Source organism: Oenanthe melanoleuca, chromosome 1 (assembly GCF_029582105.1).
Source record: "Oenanthe melanoleuca isolate GR-GAL-2019-014 chromosome 1, OMel1.0, whole genome shotgun sequence".
Classification (NCBI taxonomy): domain Eukaryota; kingdom Metazoa; phylum Chordata; class Aves; order Passeriformes; family Muscicapidae; genus Oenanthe; species Oenanthe melanoleuca.
Genome location: NC_079333.1, coordinates 63,337,068 through 63,357,097, shown reverse-complemented (window position 1 = coordinate 63,357,097; position 20,030 = coordinate 63,337,068). Strand labels below are relative to the sequence as shown.

The 20,030-nt window shown below is 43.1% G+C and overlaps 1 protein-coding gene across 4 annotated transcripts in view; it reads left to right on the top strand.

Moving 5' to 3' along the window:
- Positions 1 to 5,170: 5,170 nt before the first annotated feature.
- The window catches only part of DACH1 (dachshund family transcription factor 1), a 349,840-nt gene continuing 334,980 nt past the window's right edge, over positions 5,171 to 20,030 (top strand). For all 4 annotated transcript variants that reach the window (XM_056489604.1, XM_056489586.1, XM_056489614.1 and 1 more), the window contains exon 1: positions 5,171 to 5,989. In XM_056489604.1, the coding sequence (XP_056345579.1) occupies positions 5,256 to 5,989 (734 nt within the window). In that variant the 5' untranslated portion in view covers positions 5,171 to 5,255. The remainder of the gene's footprint in view (positions 5,990 to 20,030) is intronic.

Below are 20,030 nucleotides of genomic sequence, written 5' to 3'. Positions count from 1 at the left end.
TGCTCCATCCATCCATCCATCCATCCATCCATCCATCCATCCATCCATCCTTCCATCCCGAGCCAGCACGGAAGGGGAACAAGACCCGATCCTTTTCACCATGTGGCTCTGGTAGCAGCAACGTGACCGAGAGGCTCAGATCGACAGAAGGGCTGTTTTAGTTACTGACTTCGAAAAGCCTTTTCTGAAGTCAGAATAGAGACTTAAGGGGGGAAAAATCGTAAATAAGCAAGTAGCTTAATTGGCGTTTGGTTTTTGCAATTTCCATATACGCGCGTGTGCGTGGGTGTGTGTGTGGGGCGTGCGCGCGTTTGTGTGTCGGATGCAGGCGAGGAGGGAGCAGGGATGAGAGGGCTCCCGAGCCGTCGGTCACGGCACCTCTCGGTACCGCGCGTCCTCGGCCGGAGCCCAGCTAGCATCCCCGGGATAACACCCACTGCCCGTGGGGATGAAGGGGAAGAATTGAGGGTTCCCTGGGGCTAATTCCTGCCCCTCTACTCGGGCGGTGAATACCCTCGGAGCCAGTGAGCTGGCTCGCGGGAGCAAAAGACGCTCTAGCGCCGAAGTGCCGGGGCTGGGGCAGGGCGTGTGCGAGCTGCCAAGACCGCAGAAATTCCCCGTCCAGCTCTGTGCTCGGGATAGCCAGCCCCTGCTGTCAGCTCTCCGGCTGAGAGGTTCACATTAAACACCAGCACAAGCAGGAGCAAATGCTCCCAGATTCTCGTTTTTAAGGACTTTGAAAGTTCTTTTTAATACCTTCTGAAGTTTCTTCACTTTCATTCTTCCATCACTTTTTTTTTTTTTTTTTTTTTTAAATTTTATTTTAGGCAGGCACCATATGTAAATACAATTTGTAGTAAACAGAATGTGAAAGCAATCTTGCTATCTATTTTGGATTTTTTATGATATATGGTGAACTGTTCAGAAATGCATGCTATTGTTAAAGCTGTTTGTGCCCAGTGTACTAATGTACTGTTTGATTGAGTGAATTAGCAGTCATAACAATCTGGCAGTCTGGCCATAGAAGTGTGCTCAAATTGATTTGTGTTATGGCTGGACTGGAAAATCTAATGTTAGTTGTTTTTTTGCCCTGGGGCATTGTTTGTACCAAACTCCACTTTTCATTTAATTTTCCAATAGATTTTTGAAAGACCAAAAGGTTTGTGATCAACGTTTGCTGCACTTTATTATTATTCAGCTATTAAAAATATCCTATGAGTAATTTCAGGTTCCCCAAAACCTTGCTTTCAATTAGAGTAAACATAATTAGCATGACATCGTGCTTGGAATGGCAAATCTCCCTTTGTATCTATTAAGCATGTTATCTACTTGTCCTGTCACTGAAAGGAATCCAGTTTGTATTTGTATTGGACAAGGTTTTGTGCTACTTTGACTATAACACAACAATTAGAAAAACAGTGCTGCAGTATCCAGTTCCTTACTACTGATACAACACTTCACATCAGTCTCAATTGTATTCATGGTGTTTGTCAATGTTTAGTAAATGTCTTGGTGGAAGAGAAGCAAAAAGGGATCCCTTTTCACACACTTACATTTCTATGAGTCTATTTTCCTGAGCGATGCAGGGGGGATTCTGTATGAGGTCCCTCCCTCTTTCTCAGTCTTCCCTCTAAATAGCAGATAGCTCTTCAAAGAGGGATTGCTGCTCGAGACCTGAGATTAAAGCAAAGCAGAACTTACCTTCTCTTTGCCAGTACTTGCTCCTTTCTTAGAATCTCTGCTCGGTAGTTGTTTGCCAGAATTATAATGCAGCATGATTAAACCTAAAACATTACTCTATTGATCACACAGAAAGCTTTGTGAAATCATCTAATTTCTTCTCTTCAGAAACAGTGAACAAAATAGGTCACTAAACAAGGGTAAGACAAGATACAAGACAGAAAGGTATATCTCAGGAAAATAAATTTCAAAGAAATGCAGGAAAAAAAATTTGTGGATGAACTTAGCATGATAATACACTATTCATCCTTACCAGGTGCCTATCTTCTGTTGCATCCCCTCCCCCCGTCCATTCCTTCACACACATTCAGAAGATAAATACTTTTCTGGGGTGTTTTACTGAATGAATTTAAATATTTAATTATAAATAATAACTGAAGATGGGGGAGGGAGCTGGTGTACTATCCCATCTCCTGTCAGTCAAGTATTCAAATTCCTTAAAATGCAACAGCTACAATGCATTTCGTAATTGCATTTTACCCTTTACAGCTGCCCTCAAAATTGTAATTTAATAAAATTGTGAACTCCATATCAGTCTTTTTTTAGAGCAATAAATTACAATCACTGTCAATACATCTTACTGTTTTAACATACATTTTAATACACTGAAATGGTAAAAAGAAAAAAGAAGAGAGAAAGAGAGAGAATACCTGCCCTGAACAGCTACATGAGCAGAACAGAAGCCCTGCTTCAAACAATATTCCAGGAAAGAAATTAAAGACTTCTTAATTAGTGCAGCAATTAAGCTTTCTTGGTCGCATTTTAATCAGCCCAGGCCCTATCAAAGGACAAACAGAACGATTTGCAGGTCTTTGAATTTTAAACAGTCTTATTGATTTCAGCACCATAAGTCTTCACTTGACACAGGGAGAATTTTCAAATATCAGTTACAGTAATTTGAGTTTTGCTGATATCAACTCAGAGAGAGAAAAAGAAAACACCAAACAATATCATTACATTAAAGGGTCAGCAAGTAAGAGACATGCAATCTAGAGAAGTTTGCAAAGAATGACCTCAGGATTTGTTGGTTTATGTGATGTGTCAGTATAGGTGTGAGTTAAATTAAATTGAGACACTCCCCATAATAATTAGAAACACTTACCGTGCCAGAAGCTTTGAAGAATCTCAAACCTTTTCAAAAATCTTTCTTTCTAGGTTTCTAATCCAAGTGTTGCATTGATATCATCAAGGTTAACCCAAACCCCTGGTAGTAAACCATTTCAAACTACATTTCTTTTGGACCATGAGAATTATGTATCTGTAGGAACACACAGCAAATAGAAAAACAGAAGAGCTGGTGTGTATCATGTTGTAGGAAAAGTAGAGAACAAATGAAGTGGTAGTTTTCCTAATTCAGAGTTCACCCAAATCTCCAAGGGGCAATATCACGCGTGTCTGGCTCTATCCTGATCTTCTTATGGAGCTGTTCTGTCTTCACAAGGTATAAGAGAAGATGACATACAAAAAGAACAAGTGAGGGAAAGAAAATATGGACAGAGTTGGCTTTCTATAAGTGAAAAAAAAGAAAGAGGCACTGTATTTACTTTTGGAAATTACAAGTTTTATGCAACACTAGATCCCACTACTGGGATCCCATCACTGGAAGTCAAGTTGTATGTATAAGTTCCTCCAGAAAAACATTCTCAAAAAACCCCACCTCAAAATTGCTCAAGTAAGTGCTCTGCGCAATTATGGGTACAGAAGACTTTAAAGTAAAACATAACTCTGTGTTTTCATGGTTTTATTAGCAATTTTAAAGATTTTAGCGCAGGATAGCTTAAATTTCACTAGCAAAAGGTGTCTTAAGTGGCACTAGAACACAAATTCCCTTAAATTAAGGTACAATAAGAGAGCAGATCATATGAGAATATAATTTATGTCTGATACTGTGGAAATTCCCCTGCACCAAATTACTACAGTTGAGATTATCCACTCTACAGATGTGTCATCCCGTGAGTCACGTCTCATGTAATAGTATCACAGGGGGAAAAAAAGGCTATGGGCACATACATGCACGGCAATTAAGTACACACAGGGTGCATTTTTAAACCAGGAAGCACTAGGCGCGCACCGAGCCCTGGTTTTGCAGACCCCCCGCACCTGTACCGGTGGCCGTTCCTTTACCCCTCCCGAGGCGCGGCGTGCCCGCAGCAGGCGGAGCGGAGCCCGGGCTGTCCCGGCCGGGCTGTCCCGGCCGCGCTCCCGCCGCATCCCGCCCGGGGCCGGCAGGTACCGCGCCGGCCGCGCCCCACCGCGCATGCGCGGGCGAGCGCGCCGGCTGACTTTGCGCCGTGTGGCGCGGAGGGGCCGGCCCGGGGTGCGCGCCCGCTGCGCGCCGCCGACACCTGTTGCGCGGCGGGAGCGGAGCGGGCCGCCCGCTCAGCCCCGCTCCCAAGTTACTTCTGTGCCGCCGCAGCCCGCCCGGCGCGGCGTCTCGGCGGCCCGACGCGCACTGAGTGCCTCGTCCCCTCCGATCCGCGGCCGCCTCAGGAGAGCGCTCCGCGGATGCTGCCGCGTGCGGCTGCCCGGGCGCGCCCCGCAACAAAGGGGACGCTCGGCAGCGACTCCCACCCCGCCGGGAGGAGCGTCTGTGGTCCCGGGAGAGCAACAGCAGCAGCAAAAGCAGCAGCCCCGTCCGGAGGTTTCTGCTTTTGTCTGCCCCGGCAAGGTGCGAGGTGCTCAGCGCCCGCCCCGCGCCCCGGCTCCCCCGCTCCCGCCCCGCTTTGGGGGAGCGCTGGAGACGCTCGTGTTTCTCCGCAAACTGTGTTGACAAGCGACTGTTGAAAAGGGCTGGGAAAATTACATCTCATCTCGGGTGGGGTGAAATATGAAACATGTAATCTAACGGTTCCTGAAGGAGGGGGGAGAGGGACTTCTCTCCCTCTCTCGCTGTTTTCCTGCTCCGGGTTCCTGGTTGGATAATTTGGGTTAATACTAGTGAGTGAGCCTTTTGCTGCTTCAAAGGGTATTTCAAGTTGCCGGAGCTCCTCCCCTCCGCACCGTGTGACAACAACAACTCGTCCAGCGAGCGAGCGGCGGCGGCGGCGGCAGCAGCCAGCACTTCCCCGCTCATTTTCTCTCTGTCATTCCCCTCTCAATCTTTGATCAATGTACTTGCCAGAGAGAACCGAAGTCCTTCAAACCTCCTCCTTTTCACCTTCGTCTTTAACGTGGTGCTAGAGCAAGGACCACAAAAAGAAACTGCCCTCCCCCTCCCCTCGGCCCCAGCCCCGCCGCCCGGAGCGGACTTCTCCTCCTCCTCCTCCTCCTCCGTCCCCACTTGCGGGACACTTTGTGCGTTCTCTCTCTCACTCTGCCCCCTGCTCTCTCGCTCGCCGCAGCACCTGATCTGGGGTTATCCCCCCCTTCTTCTCCCCCCTCCTCCCTTCTCTCCTTTCCTTTTTTTTTTTTTTTTTTTTTTTTTTAAATAATTTTTTAAATTTTTCCTCTCTCTCCTGCGTGTGTGTGTGGGAACTTTCCCCCCTCCCCCTGCCCCCTCCGCCGTATATGTGACCATGGCCGTACCGGCTGCTTTGATCCCTCCGACCCAGCTGGTCCCCCCTCAGCCTCCGGTCTCAACTTCTGCCGCCTGCACCACCACCACCACCACCTCGTCGTCGGCCACCTCGTCGTCGGCCACCTCCTCTCCGTCTCCGTCCATCGCTCCCCCGGCGGCCGCTTCGGGGACAAACCTATTCCGGCCGGAGCCCATCGCAGCGGCGGCGGCGGCAGCGGCGGCCACAGTCACCTCCACCACCAGCGGCGGCGGCGGTAACGGCAGCGGCGGCGGCAGCGGCGGCGGCAGCCCCAGCCTGGGCACCGGCGGCGGCGGCAGCAGCGGCGGCAGCAGCGGCGGCACCTCCACTCCCAATGCCAGCGCGGCCAGCGCGGCCGGCAGCCTGCCCGGCAAGCCCGTGTACTCGACCCCGTCCCCGGTGGAGAACACCCCCCAGAATAACGAGTGCAAGATGGTGGATCTGAGGGGGGCCAAAGTGGCCTCCTTCACCGTGGAGGGCTGCGAGCTCATCTGCCTGCCCCAGGCTTTCGACCTCTTCCTGAAGCACTTGGTGGGGGGCTTGCACACGGTCTACACCAAGCTGAAGCGGCTCGAGATCACGCCCGTGGTCTGCAACGTGGAGCAGGTCCGCATCCTGAGGGGGCTGGGGGCCATCCAGCCCGGGGTCAACCGCTGCAAACTCATCTCCAGGAAGGATTTCGAGACCCTCTACAACGACTGCACCAACGCCAGGTAAGCGCCGCAAGGCACACGCGCGCCCCGCCGCCCCCCCGCCGCCGCCGCCCCCGTCCCACCCCCGCGCGGTGCGGTCCGGGCGAGCGCTGCGCCGCGTCCCGCTGCCCCTCCGCGCTGCCCCGCCGGCCTTCTCCGCAGCCAGCGGCACTGCTTCTCGGTGGGACGGAGGGACGGAGGGGGGAAGGGGAAGGCGTGTTTGTGCCCCCCTCCCGCTGCGCCCTGCAAGTGTCGCCCTGTCATTGTCCCCTTCCCTGTCCCCCGGGCCGAGGCGTGCCGGGGGTAGGGGTGGCCGCGGGCAGCGCAGCGCGGGAGCGGAGGGCCGGCGGGGGTGGGAAGGGGCCAGAAAGTGCTTTCTGGCTGAACCCCTAGCTGAAGTTTATCCTTGGATGTATCTTTAAAGCGGGCAACCCTGGGAAAAAGCCGCCCGAAGGGTGCACGGGAGTGGGCGGGGAGCGGTGCTGATGGGGGCACAGACACCGGGGTGTCGTGTGAGGTGGGATGGGGCGCGGAGCTGCCCGGGCGCCCGGCCCGTTCCGGGGCGATGGAGGCCGCTCGGCCGTCAGCTGCTGTCACATATCCGAGGGGGCACGTGCACTTTTTGTGTAGGGCTGTAAGGCAGTTGCCACATGGCGAACGGGGGAGGTGAAGGGAGGGCGGGAAGACGGCGAGGAGGAGGAGGAGGTGGCGGCAGCGGCTTTTCTTTGGGGTAGTGGGGAGAGGTGCCAGGCGGCCGGGCTGGGCTGCTCCCTCGGTGCGGGGGGGTGGGGGTGTCGGGCCCCGAGGAGCAGGTGCGAGCAGCTCCGGGCCCCCACCAGCCGAGGAGGAGGAGACGGGGGGCCGCGGGAACGCGGCAGGGATTTGGCGAGGCTGGATCCTGCTGCCGCGCAGAGTAACGCGGGCGCGGTGGCGGGGACGGCGCCGAGGGCGGGGAGCAGCGCTGCGGCTGCGGGCGGTGCGGGGCATCCCGCACCCCGCGGGCCGGGGAGACCGCGGGGGGGAGGTGAGCCCCAGACTTGCCACAGCCGGGGATGGGTGTTGGGGGGAGTAGAAGGAGCTGCAAAAGAGGAAATTCCTGATGCAATAGCAGCCGCCTTTGCAACGGAGGGCGAAAGCATGGGGCTGTTATCTCTCAATCTGTAGGTTACAGGGGCTGAATCTGCGCGATAAGGAGAAGGGATCGCATAACTGCCGTGACCCCGAGATCAGAGCGGTCGGAAGCGCCTCCAGTTCCCGACGGCTCTCCCCCTGCCTCGGGCGGGGGCGGGGGGCTCGGGCTCTGCCGCGCTGCAGGGGCGGCGGGAACTTCCCACGGAGGAGGTCGTGGACAAAGTCCCGATGCTACTTTCAATACACCCAAACAAACAGACCGGGCTCGTTTCACTTTCCTATTGTCAGATTTCAAGGTGCAGCAACAACCAGCACGTGGGGAATTAACCCCACGCGGTGCCATGCTCCTGCCCGTCCCGTCCTGTCGCCAGTGGCGGGGGGTGTGACATCCCCTCCTCCTTCTCTTCGTCCCCCCTAATTCAGCAGAGGGTGCCTTACAGTCATTAGCATAGAGCCAGGCGAAGCAGAGCACTTACTCTGCGGTAGCAGTTGCTAGATGGATTGTTGAAGTTCCTGAATATTCAGGGCAGCAGGACAAAACAGCCTGGAATAACTTCCAAGCGCTGACATAACTGTAGCTGCTCGGGTAACTCTGCTGTTGTTTCATGTGGAATCAACATGAATATTAATAGCTGCTCTTTAGACCATTGTTGGGTTGGGGTTTTTGTGTGTGTGTGTGTCCTTGTGGTGTGCAACTTGCAACAACTCTGCAAGAGTTCCAAGATTTGGTCCTTAAAATAAACTCATGGAAGTTTTACTCTGTCACAGTCATAACCGTGTGAATTTTAATTTGAACATGTAGAATTAAGAAATACAGAAACTTCCTTTGGGGGGGGGCGGGAGGGGGACGGTTGGGGGCGTATGGAGACACCAATTCCTGGACTTGGCAGGGGTATAAAAGGGTTTGGCAGCCTCGTTGTAACATGGCTTGATTATGTCAACAGCACAGAATCGGCTGTGTTTCAGCTGTTCCTGAGGTCTGCTGTGTTATCATCCAGTCCTGTAGAAATTACAGTACTGGGTTCAGAAGTGAGTAGGATTTGACCCCTAAAAAGTGTAATTGTAGTAGACTTACTTATACATCCATTAAGCAAATAAATTAATGGAAAGGATATACAATAGGTATGCAAAATGTATTATTACAGTGTAAACGAATAAAGCAAAGTGGGTCAGTGAGTTTTGGTCAAAATGGATGATATAATGGGAAGATAAATCTGTACTTGCTTTCTGGATTTCCCCTCTAATACGTTTAATTCTTCTTTCTTTGCAAATTATTTTTAATTATTTCTGACATTACAGTAATTATGCAGGGTATTTTGGTCTAGTCAGTTTAGTGATTTAAGCTACCTTTCCTGACTCCCAGTTACTGCACACTTTAGCTGGGTGATGTCTTTTTGTATCCCGGGTGGACACTTTACTGTTGAGATGGAAACTGGAAGAGCCAACTCCATCCTAGCGGCTAAATTGTTATACTCATCAGATTCAAAAATTTTGAACCAGCATCTTATCACTGTTATATTTGTCTCATAATCAGCTGATGCACTCGAGTACGCTAATCCCTTTTTGGAAAGCTTCATCAAGGTTAATATGTTATTTAATCAAAAAAGGCATCCAAATAAAGCCATTACTTTGTTGTTCTTTAAATGGATTGAATCGTTAGTTGCCAGTTGCTGTGGAAATAATTTGTAATAACTTATTTTGAGACGGAAAAGTTTTAGATGTGTTTCACCAAAATGATACATTTTAACTGTGATATTGCTATTTAAAAAAATCAATAAAACAAAAATCAATAAAACACCAAGGGATTTTCTATTGAATGCTTAATGTGGAGGTCTGTAAAGTGAATTGGTTTCTGCGTTTATTTGTGATACTACTAATAATAACATGATACTAAAAGACCTTTTTCTAAATTAGGCTTGTGTATCAGTTCACTGGAAAAATAAGCTTCCGTTGTGGAAGATGACTTTTCTTTTCTGGTCATAGTGACCTTTGCTTTTATTTTCCTCATAAAAAGCATTGGCTGCCAAACAGAAATCCAGGAAATAGCAAACTGTGCATTTAGCTTACATTCCGATTAAACGGTTTGACATTAATGGGATGCTAGAAAGCCATATGCCAAACAAATAGGGGAAGGATAAAGGCGAAACATGGAAAATATTGAGAGCTACTAGATGCCAATCGAGTCAGGTTTCTTGAATGTGTGGGTGAAAGAGACTAGCGAACTGTGCGCTGGATGTCACCTGCCTAGGATTAATGACCTGGAAGCTATTGATCCCAGATTGTTTCTGGTCTCTTGTGTTTTGAGCACTTGTTGTGGAATTTTGCCATGCTGGATCCCTTTCTAGAGTTTTCCCATAGACTTAGGCTGGCTTTGGATCGTGCCCACCCGAGTAAAGGCTAAAAGCATGCGCTTTCTCCTGACCTCCCTTCTGTGACTAGGATATGTTAATCTTTTCTGACATTTGAAGATGATTTTGAATGAGTTCATTGACATTCATACTTAAAGCGGGGAATTATTTGCAGCCTTTGGAAGCTATTTACAGTTTTTGGAAAACAACCTAATTGATTTTTGAGTATAAAGGGGTAAAGATGCTGAACATGAAACAATTCTCTTCAAAGCCTATCTTACATGGCAGTTATTCAGTCCCTCTTTCCTAGCTTCTGCTTTTCTCAAATTATGTGGACCTAGCATGTCCTTGTTTACTGAATACTGCACGCTTGCCTAGCTTTTTTTTTTTCCCCAGTTTGTATTAATTAAGGGGGTATCTCACCCAGATAGGTTAGTACAGATCATTGATACTTTAAGTGAACAGGTCAGCAAGTGCAGCTGGAAGGAATGTCAAATATATAGTACCTGTGGTTTATATTGATGACCTTCATTCTTGCCACAGATTATTAAAATATAATCAGCAGAAATGTGGAAGGCTTTACAAGCAAAGATGACTTCTGAAAGGCCAGAAGAGAAATTGTAGTAACTATAAAGAAGGAGTAAAAGGTTTGGAAGTGCTTTCCTTAAACAAAATAAAATATCCAGTTGCTCATAATAACAGTACTTGAATATTTATCTTACATTATGTGTTTAATGATAAATTTTGTCATTTAAAAGCTGAGATCCTTGGACGGTGCTTACGGCAACAGGACAGAACTATTTATCCCTTTAATCTGATACTCCATTTGCTGGCAGTAGCAGGGTATCTGATACTTTGGAAGGGAACACTTCGCTGTGAGCGCTGGCTGCCTGTTAAGAAGTGCTGCCGACGCTGTTCCCTTGCAGGGAGGTGAGGGCCTGCTGGTGATGGGCAGGGGGACTTTCGTATTGCTTCACATGATCTTCCTCAAGGATTCAATTTGATTAACTCCTCCTTTTTCTTATAGCTATGAGTATTAATAAAGTTTTGTGTGGTGGTTTTTTTTTCCCCCTTTTAAAATTAAGAAGCCTTTTCTTGGCAGATGTAGTTTATGTTAAAAAAGCAGTTTCATTGTCAGGTTTGTATCAACTTTACGTAAAAGAAAGGGCTATATGGATAGCTTTGTTATTTCCTCATTGCCATCTCTGTTCAAATTCTTGGTTCAGTTTCAGCCTTCCACGCTCTTTCTGGAGCCACAGGCACCCACCTGGGGTTGCTGAGCCCCCTGGGCACATGGAGCAAGTGCCCCACAGTGTGTCCCTATGGGCCCACCCAGGGCTTCTTCCCCTCCCCAGCACCATAAACCAAAATGCACTCAAAGAACTCTTATTTACAACTTGTCCTGCTTCATATTCTGCAATCTGGAGTGGGTTCTGAATATTTGTTGGAAACGCTAGTCTTGTTTGACTGCCATTTAGTGTTTTTTCTGTTTTCCCCTGTTCCTAGATCATTCCAGATGGCTGTTTTTGCCCATCTCTGTGACTGGTCATCTAAAGTGAATTGCGTATGAAGCAGAGAATTTTCATACACTGGATTGACTTTTAAGATTTTCCTTTTGAACTACCTAATTGATATATTAAATTGTTGCTGCAATCCTTGCTGGTCTGGTACAAATAAATCTCTTTCACCACTGCCAGTGTTTCTTAGTCATGGAGAAGCTTTACAAGTTTAAAAAAATTCATCAGTGGCTGCAGGATAGCAGAGTGTAGTCAGAAACTACTGAGTTTTATCTAAATTGTACAAGCCAGTGAAAGAAGAGTCCAAAACAGCCATGATGACTGTCTGGTTTTAAGCAACGGGACTGGATTTAGATCCTCTTTATTCTTTTATAAGTTAAATATGTTTTGTTTTAAAAATACGTTTGGGGCATCTGCTTTGCATTATGAGTTAATTCCATTCATTGTTTTAAAATAGTGATTAACCTTTTGCAAATTATATACTGCACATGAACAGTAATTTTTTCAATAATCTTTAAATGTGCATGCTGTAACAGCGCCATAATGTGGACTGACATAATAGGAATTGACAGTAAATTTTTAGTTGCCTAAATACATATTTAAGTGATAGAGCTGAAGAGTCATCTGCAGAAAGCTATTATGATCCAGAGAGTTAATTCATATATAGATAATTTCTCTGGTGCGAATTAAGGAAGAATTTTTCTTTTTCAATGATCATTTAAATTATTTTCAAAAATCCTGAAACATAAACCAAAAGTCTTTATATTTAGAATCAAGATATGTCTATGACTTGAGATGGTAAAATCTGATTTGCTTTGAGGAATAACTTTATCCTTAACCCACTATGTTCTACTTATTTATCTGATATGTGCTTAGCCGGGGGCATCTCCTAGCAAGTGCTGATGTTTCATTTCACAGGCATTGCAGAATATTCAAGTGTAATCTACAAAATACGTAATCTTAGCATTGACTGTTAATAACTGCAAACTGTTTTAAACTTTTTTTTTCTTTTCTTTTTTTTTCTTTTTTTTTCTTTTTTAAACAGAAGAAAAGGAAAAAGGATAATAGGGTATTTTCTATAGCATTAAGTAGAAAAATGCTGTCACTCAATTTCATGACAGGAAGCATCAGTTTTTGACCATCCAGTTACGTCCCAGTTCGGAATTTTCCACTCTAAATCACTCATAGCGATTAGCTGAGAAACTACGCTGGGGAAGGATAACTCTGAAAATACTGAAAACTTGCTTTCTCCTCTGTGAATTTCCATAAGTCTCTTTTAGAGATGGGATATTGGACCGAACAGACCCTGAGTGGTAGTTCAGGATACATCCACCAAAATTAATGAAAGTGCTTGTGTGAGTTGTGACTGAGGAAATGGATCACAAAATGTATTTTAGTTCACCTTGCTTTAAACAGTGTTTTGTGATAATTTCTTTTAGGGTGAAGATCCTCTTATGGCAGGTGGATTGATATGCATAATGCAATTTGCAGAATTGAATGGAAAGATCTTCCAAATCATGTATATCAAAACACTTTCTTAGTTGTAGGCAGAAACTTTTTGAAATAAAATAAGCCTTTTTTGGCTAGTGTTCATGAAATTATGCTTTTGATACAATAAAATATTCCAAAGTTTTTATAGTGCACTCCTGAGAATACTTGTGTGGGTAACACTTAACATAACTTTCTGTTCATTATTCTATTTAAAGGTACCCTGTTTCACTCAAAAACTAATTTATTTTAGATGTTTTCTTTGTATCCCACATAATTTGTATCTTCATCATGAAGAAGAAAGCTATTTCAGTATGAACAAGAAATATATTCTTTGTTACAAATATCGAACAGTAGGATTTTATGGCCATTGAAAGGCTGAAATTAGCCATAGTCCAGGGACAACAGAGCAGGTGCAATTAAAATTTGCTGGTGCACTTTGCCACACCAACTGGATTTTTTTTTTCCATTAAAATAAGATGTTTTAGTAATGGAATTTTATTCATCCTTATAATTTATAGAATTAGTCTCCAAATTGGCTAAATAGCTAAATTATGCCTTAATTTCTTTTGATCTAAAACAAGCTCGGGTTCAAGCAAAGCTTTCAGACCAGTTTTCTTATTCACATTATAATTTTATGTGATACTATATATACTGAAAAAAGTGCACCTTCGCTGTTAAAACATATTTTTTACATTCATTTTGTTCCTTAGATTGTGTGACTGAATGAAAGGGCACAGTAGGTGTGCATACAGATTACCTGACTGACAAAATAACAAGAGTTACATATTGGAGTTGGATGGGGAGAAGGGTAAGAATGGGAGTACGTGGGACTGCTGCACATGCTTTAGCGTAATTGACAGCTGAAATATACTTGTAACGTTGAGATGCCACGTTTGAAGTTCATAACTCTGAATGCTCATGTTAGAACACTTGTTAACAATGCTGTACTGAGATCAGGTAATAGGTATTTTACATTTGGAGTAGAAATTGTAGTTTGGGACATGTCTCTCAGCATATGCTTGTATTTACAAACTGTTGTACAATACAAATGATTTTTGAATTTTGCATCTTGGAAATGCTTTGCTTTTTCATTTTACGTGAAATGATTGTAAGGAATCAAAAAGAAAGCAGTCATATAAAGTAAAATATAAAGGAAATAAGTAATATATTGTATTACTATTTAATATCTTTTGTATCCTTGATTTCATGTTGTTCTCATACTTACTAATGATTTTTTTTTTTTTTAAGAGCTAAATAATGATTTTATATATGGGGCAGAAAAAACCCTGCTTTCTGATGTTACATACTGTATTTTTAAGAGAAGTACAAACAATGTGTTACAGTTTTGTACAGTTTGTACAGTTTTGTGATAAATCTAGTCAGAGCTTATTGATAGTTTGAGCATTCCTTAAAAAAATTACTAAAGCTATTATTTTTGAATAATTATTTTCTAAATGTGGTAAAAATATAAACTTAATACTTTAATTGGTTTTATATCATGTTTCAATGGATGACAATGTTATCTGTCTTTATGAAGCATATAATTTGTTTCCAGTCTCTTGGCCTGCTGTAAAAACCTTTCTTTGTTGGACAAGGTCACCTGTAGGACTTAGTTATTTAAATTAAAATAACAGTACAATGGTTTTAAACCATTTGTGTAACTTTAAGAATGCAGATAGGCCTGTTGCTTTCAATAGCCTACATGTATCTTTTAAACCAAGCATATGCAAAATATATTTGGAAGTGCTATAAAAGAATTAGTTGACATCTTAGGTAGGAAGCTGGATTGCTGTATACTTTCTTGCATTTGCAGGGACAGTTTGAAAGCATTGAAAAAATGCTTGAGATTCAATTTCTTGTAAATTAACGCTTGTTGCATAAAGTAGGTTTATAAAGCGTCTTTTAATGCATCATGCATTTAATGCAATCTTAGTGTTTTTGTGAGCCTTTTTTGTATTAATGAATTTTAGGAAATCGAGGCAAAATCTTTGCAGGAATGAGTATCAGAATTTGGTATAACCTGTGGCTTCGTACCCTCTGCTGGGATTTTCTATATTAATTTTTGTAGTACAGATGCAGCCTGTCCGTTTTTGAAGAGAATACATGCTCCCAAGATATGTGCCACGATTGTCACTTTTCACATTTTAGTGCTGATTCTCACTGGTAGTTTGCTGGGAAGGAAGTGAAACAATTTTTCAATTGCCTTCAGTTTCCTTAACAGTAATTTACTACATGGGGGGAAGAAAATACCTCAGGTGGTATTAAATATATAATAAGGACTAATACAAGTGAAAAGTAATATGTTCTCTCTTTTTTTTTTTTTTTTTTTTTTTTTTTTTTTAATTTATTTCTTAAATATGTTTCTCTCTTAGCTTGTGAGAACAGTTCTTACAACTCAGGTGACACGTAGGATTTTGTTATTTCTCCTTGTCTGTATCTACAAGTAAAGCCTAATTTCACGATTCTGGTGCAAGTTATATTGCCTGTTGTTCTAATACAAAGCATGATTGCTTGGTTTGTTATGGATTTTTTTTAAGCTGATACTCATAGCTTTTAACAGGCCAGGTTAAAAAATAAACATTAAATGGTAATAAAATATTTTGTCTTGCATTATTGGGCATTATAGATGATTCTACTTAGTTCCCTTTGAAATGAATTTGCTGCTGAAATATGATGATAAAAATGACAGTAGTAGAAAAAGAAGCTCTTGCTAGAGTAATTTGCAATTTAACATATAGTTGTTGTAAAATACAGTTTTGAGAAACTATGAGACAAATGTGTTAGAAATACTAATTTACCAGCATATAGCTGTTTCAGGATGCAAATCATGTAAGAAGGGAGTCATAGCATTTCCTGGGGAGGGCATCAGTGAGATTTTTAGTCAACATGTTTGCGGATAGCCACAGCTGTTGGATTGGCTTGAGGCCACCTCAAGGTACAACAGGTGGGACATTGCTAAGAATTAATAAACTTTCAATAAATTTTATTGTCAGAGCTTCTCTGGCACCATCTCAATAGAGTGGCGGAAAGGGTGGATTTTATCATGAGAAGAAGCAGCCCACTGCTGTAGTTTGTACATGTCAGATTTACACACTGAGAAGTTTGCTCAAACAACCTGAATTTCTTTTTCTTCCCTCTGCTCTTTGAATCTGTTTAGTTGACCCAGAAGACATGCAGTCCTACACAGAGGGATTTGTTGTTCAGCTGAGTGGTCAGACTCAACCCATTATCATTTTGGCTTCATTGCAATAAAAGTCAGGCTCTAGAACACAGTGGATGGGATGTGGTGTTAAACAGAGTAATTTCAGGTGGTTCTGAAGTAGTGGAGCCTCCACTGCGTTTAGCTCTCTGCTGCTGAGCCTGTGCTAATGTGGGTCTGCCAACAGAGGTTTTTCTTCATCTTTTCTGGGGACCCCTTCTGTGATTTTGTCTCATTCAACCTTATTTTACATGTCTTAATACTTAGGACAATTAGTGATTAGTGACAATTAGTAGTTTTAATTGGGACAATATAGTGATATCATGAGAAGTAATACAATAACAGTTATGAAATGCATGTATTCAGAAATAATCTGAAGTATTACTACATGAGTAGAACTTCTAGACATTCAAGGAAAGAAGAATGTCCTTAGTTAAAACTGCTGGCATTGTTATGTGTATGTTTGTCTGCTGTCTGGTGTGCCAGCTGATGAGAGAAAAGGAATTTTTCTTTAAGAGGTGAAAAATGCATAGCCAACTAATTCTAAATACTGTTCTGTGAAATTGTGTTTAACCCCTGTAAGTAGTTTTCTGTGTGGAAGGTGTACTCTGAACAGGATGGGTCTATCTTTTCAGCTTGGCTAATCGCTTCCTTTCAGAAATCCAGAACGCATGCAGATTTGAACTTGTAGCCAGGAAAAAGTGCTGCCATGCTTCAAATTGCCAAAGGACCTCAGGGGACAGAAACTTGACCTGGTTTTATGAAACCATAGAATTACATTTATACAAGTTACCCCATGGGAAAAGAATGAACTGATCCCAATTCATTTCTAAATTCTGGGGCCTTACGGGTCACATTTGAATTTTCTCCTACACCTGTTTTTCTACTAAATTTTTCTGAGGCCATTTTTAGAAACTTACTTTACATTAGGTATGGGTCAATTGCCTAATATTTAACAGTTCAGTATTCTAATTCTTTAATATGTCTAATGGTTTCTCAATATAATTAAGCTGCAAAAAGTTTAAATTATAGAATTTGTTTGGTATGGACTAAATCCTCAAGCCATGAACTCTCCTCTTGGTTGAGTAACTCAGGCTTTGTTTTCCTGCATGTGAAATAGAGGAGGCAGTGACTGGTGTCACTCCATGTTGTATGGGCTGTAGAGAAGAGAGCAGCTCTGCAAATATTGGGCTACTCACCTGGAATGTGGGACCCTGTGGCTAAAGGTTCAACAGGGATCACCCAATGAGACAGTTCACAATTCTTCCACGACTCCATTCTTCCTTTCTCCTTCCCTTAGTTGGACTAAAATTTTGGGATTTGGGAAATCATAGTTCATCTTGCTTCATCTTGGAATCAATTAAAATAATGAGTAGGTGCTCCCATGGCATTCCTCCTTCAGTACTTTGGTTTGAGGTAGAAGCCTGCATACCCCAGGGTGAGTGCTTACCTCTCTCTGGTGAGGTGGTGTGGTATTTATGCTGTTCAAGTGTTCCTGCTGGTGTATTGCCAGGTTGGACTATGCTAAGTTGAAATAGTGGGCCCTAAGGACATGGAAGGGTTCCTTAGTTCAAACACTTAGGGGGTTACATTAAAATTAGAATTAGCTTGCATTTTTATTTATTTAACGAACTAAGTGAGTGTTCTGTTCAGCTTAAGTTTGCCTCAGCAATTACTATCCCATAGAGGTTCTACAGACCTTCCAGGCTTTGCTTTCACCACCTTTTCCTATTCCTCAGTCAGTCTTTTAAATCCTTGAAATACATTTTCAGTGCTGAAACTGGCATTAAGTGCCTGCATAAGTCTACCTGTATCTAGTGAGTGAGTGGCAGATTTGGATACTACTAACCTAGTATAGATGCTTTTGTCTTTAATACCATCTTAACTCTCCACATCATCTGAACTGCTCAGCTGTTGATCCCTGGCTGCAGGCTTTCAGTTTGTCAGTGTGGATGTGGCAGAGGGGACTAGTTCTGAGTTTGTAGTCCATTTTTGGGCTTGAGCAAAAGGATTGGTAGGTGAGAAATGGATATAAGGGTGTTACCAAGACAAGTAAGAAGATGCTTATTTACTCTGGTTGTTTGTTTCTCATACCAGTGAATTTTTCTGTGCAGTTTGTGTTGAGCCATCCATGGCTTCGCCAGTCTGGATAATCAAACTGTTTCATGAGGTATCATTGTAGGGACATCATCAAAGGCTTGGTCTTGTTTTGACTGGCAAAGTGGAAGGCAGGTCTTCTAAATGATGATTACTTAGCACCATTATGTATTTATTATACATGTGTACATCGTGTCCCATCAACAGGTTTTACTGCTATGTAGTACTGATATCCTAAGTGGGTAGAGTGGAGGTTGTTTTTTTCCAAGACACAGCAAATGGTTTTGTTCCCATATGACTTTTAATGGAAAGTAGAGAGGTCCAGTTGCAATTTGGGGCTTAAACAGTTTTCCTATTTGCTTGGCTTTTCCTTTGTAGTTCTATTGTTCTTAAGTTGGGTAGAATTTCTTTGAATTTTACTGCATCCAGAGTAAGTTTAAATCAGACTAGTCAAGTGACCGATCAATAAAATGTTTTGGCTGCTTTATGATTTTGGTGGTAAATAAGGGGAATGAAATTAAATTTAAGAGCACCTATAGGTGGCAATAAATTCTTCATTGTGATTGAAATGTTTGCCTTAAATTCTCTTTGCATCTAAACTAGAGAGAAAAAAATCCTTTTGTTATATTTTTGATCATAGAACAGCAACTGAGAATGAAGGAGCAAATTCAGATCTTTGAAAATTCAAGCTCTCCCTATCTCTTTCCTCTTCTCCTGGTTACTTTCTTCTTCTCGCACACCTGTCTGGATTTGGAAAAAAAAGAGGATGAAAATTTACAATTCTTCGTGGAAGCTGTATTTTATGAGGCACTGTGTAAACTTCAGATACAGAGGATGCTTAGTGGGAGCAGTTGCTAACCCTAGCAGTAGCAATAGGGACAAGAGCCCTGAGGCTATGGGGCTGGGAACATGGTGAAGAGGCAGAAGTGAAAGGCTGTTTGACAGCATGTTAAAGCAAATTTATCCGGTGTTGCTGTCACATGCGGCCTTACAAGTTTACATATGTATGATCAAATTTTCAGTCTTTGGATCACAACTGTGTCCTTTCTCTTCGTTAAGTAGGGCTATGTTTAGAGTAGTGCCTGGGAAAGCAAGCAAGAAGAAATAAGCTTTACTGTAGATTTTGATGTTGGGCGAGATTTTGATGTATGGCAGAGATGTTAAGTTAAATGGGAATGAAAAAAATCGTTTTTGTCACTAATACACGTAATCTAAAAATTCTTACCTATGCTTTGTATTGTTCTAAGTTTATTTCTGAAGTATACATCTGTAATTCCTGTTTCTTCCTCTTTTTCCATATCCCGTGTGCAGCAGTGAATATGGTCACTATCATATTGGGTTCTATATAGAAGTCTTAATCCTGCAAGCAGGAAGCTTTGTTTTGTGTAAGGAGTCCTGGTGCGTGTAGCATCTCAGTTGGATGATTTAAAGTAATAAAATTATGCAGGTCCTTAAATATTATCAATATTGGTACTCAGAGAGCATAGCTATTAGAGTTTTCATAAACTGGAATTTCACAGATACTGGCAACCAAGTGTGGGAGTGATCAAAGAACATTATTTGTAATCAAAATGTGAGTTAGGTGTTATAAAACAACTGGTGGGTGCTTGTGTGCATGTGAAATTTGCTTACACGAGTAATCCCATTGATTTAAATGAGAGCATTCAAGTGATGAAAACAGGTTCAACGTGAGAATGTTCAGAAGATGGTGACCTTAGAAACAGACAGTCGTCTTTGGAAGTATTCAAAGAGGGGTTATTAAAACTTAAAGCTGAGAGTTGGCGTTTGAAGGCGGGAGCAGCTAGAGAGGTGTTCAGGGAGCTCACCTGCCAGATAATAATGTGTTTTAATGATGCTGGTTAACTCTGCATCAACTTTCTCATACTCTTTTTTGGGGGGTATGGGGGAAGGGATGGGAAGGAGGGCTAGAGAGGGACGGTGACAGCAAGGCTGTTTGTTTTTCCCGAAAGTTGTTTGTGATTTCAGGTACTCATGGGAAATCTCTTGATCAGATTCACATCTGTTCCTGTCAAAGTGGGTGCTAAGATACCGGTCACCCAGCAACCATGTCCAAGAGGGAATTGGGCCGATAATAACTTCAAAAAGGAATGACAGATGCTAGATTAGGATGAAAGACAAAACGCATGAAAAATGAGCTTGTTAGAATAAAAAAATTGTTCAAGCACCTTCATGCAAATTAAATGAATATTGAACATTTGCATGCAGTAATTTCTAGTTTTTCTGTTGATTGAGAGGAAATAAAGACGGTACATATAAAA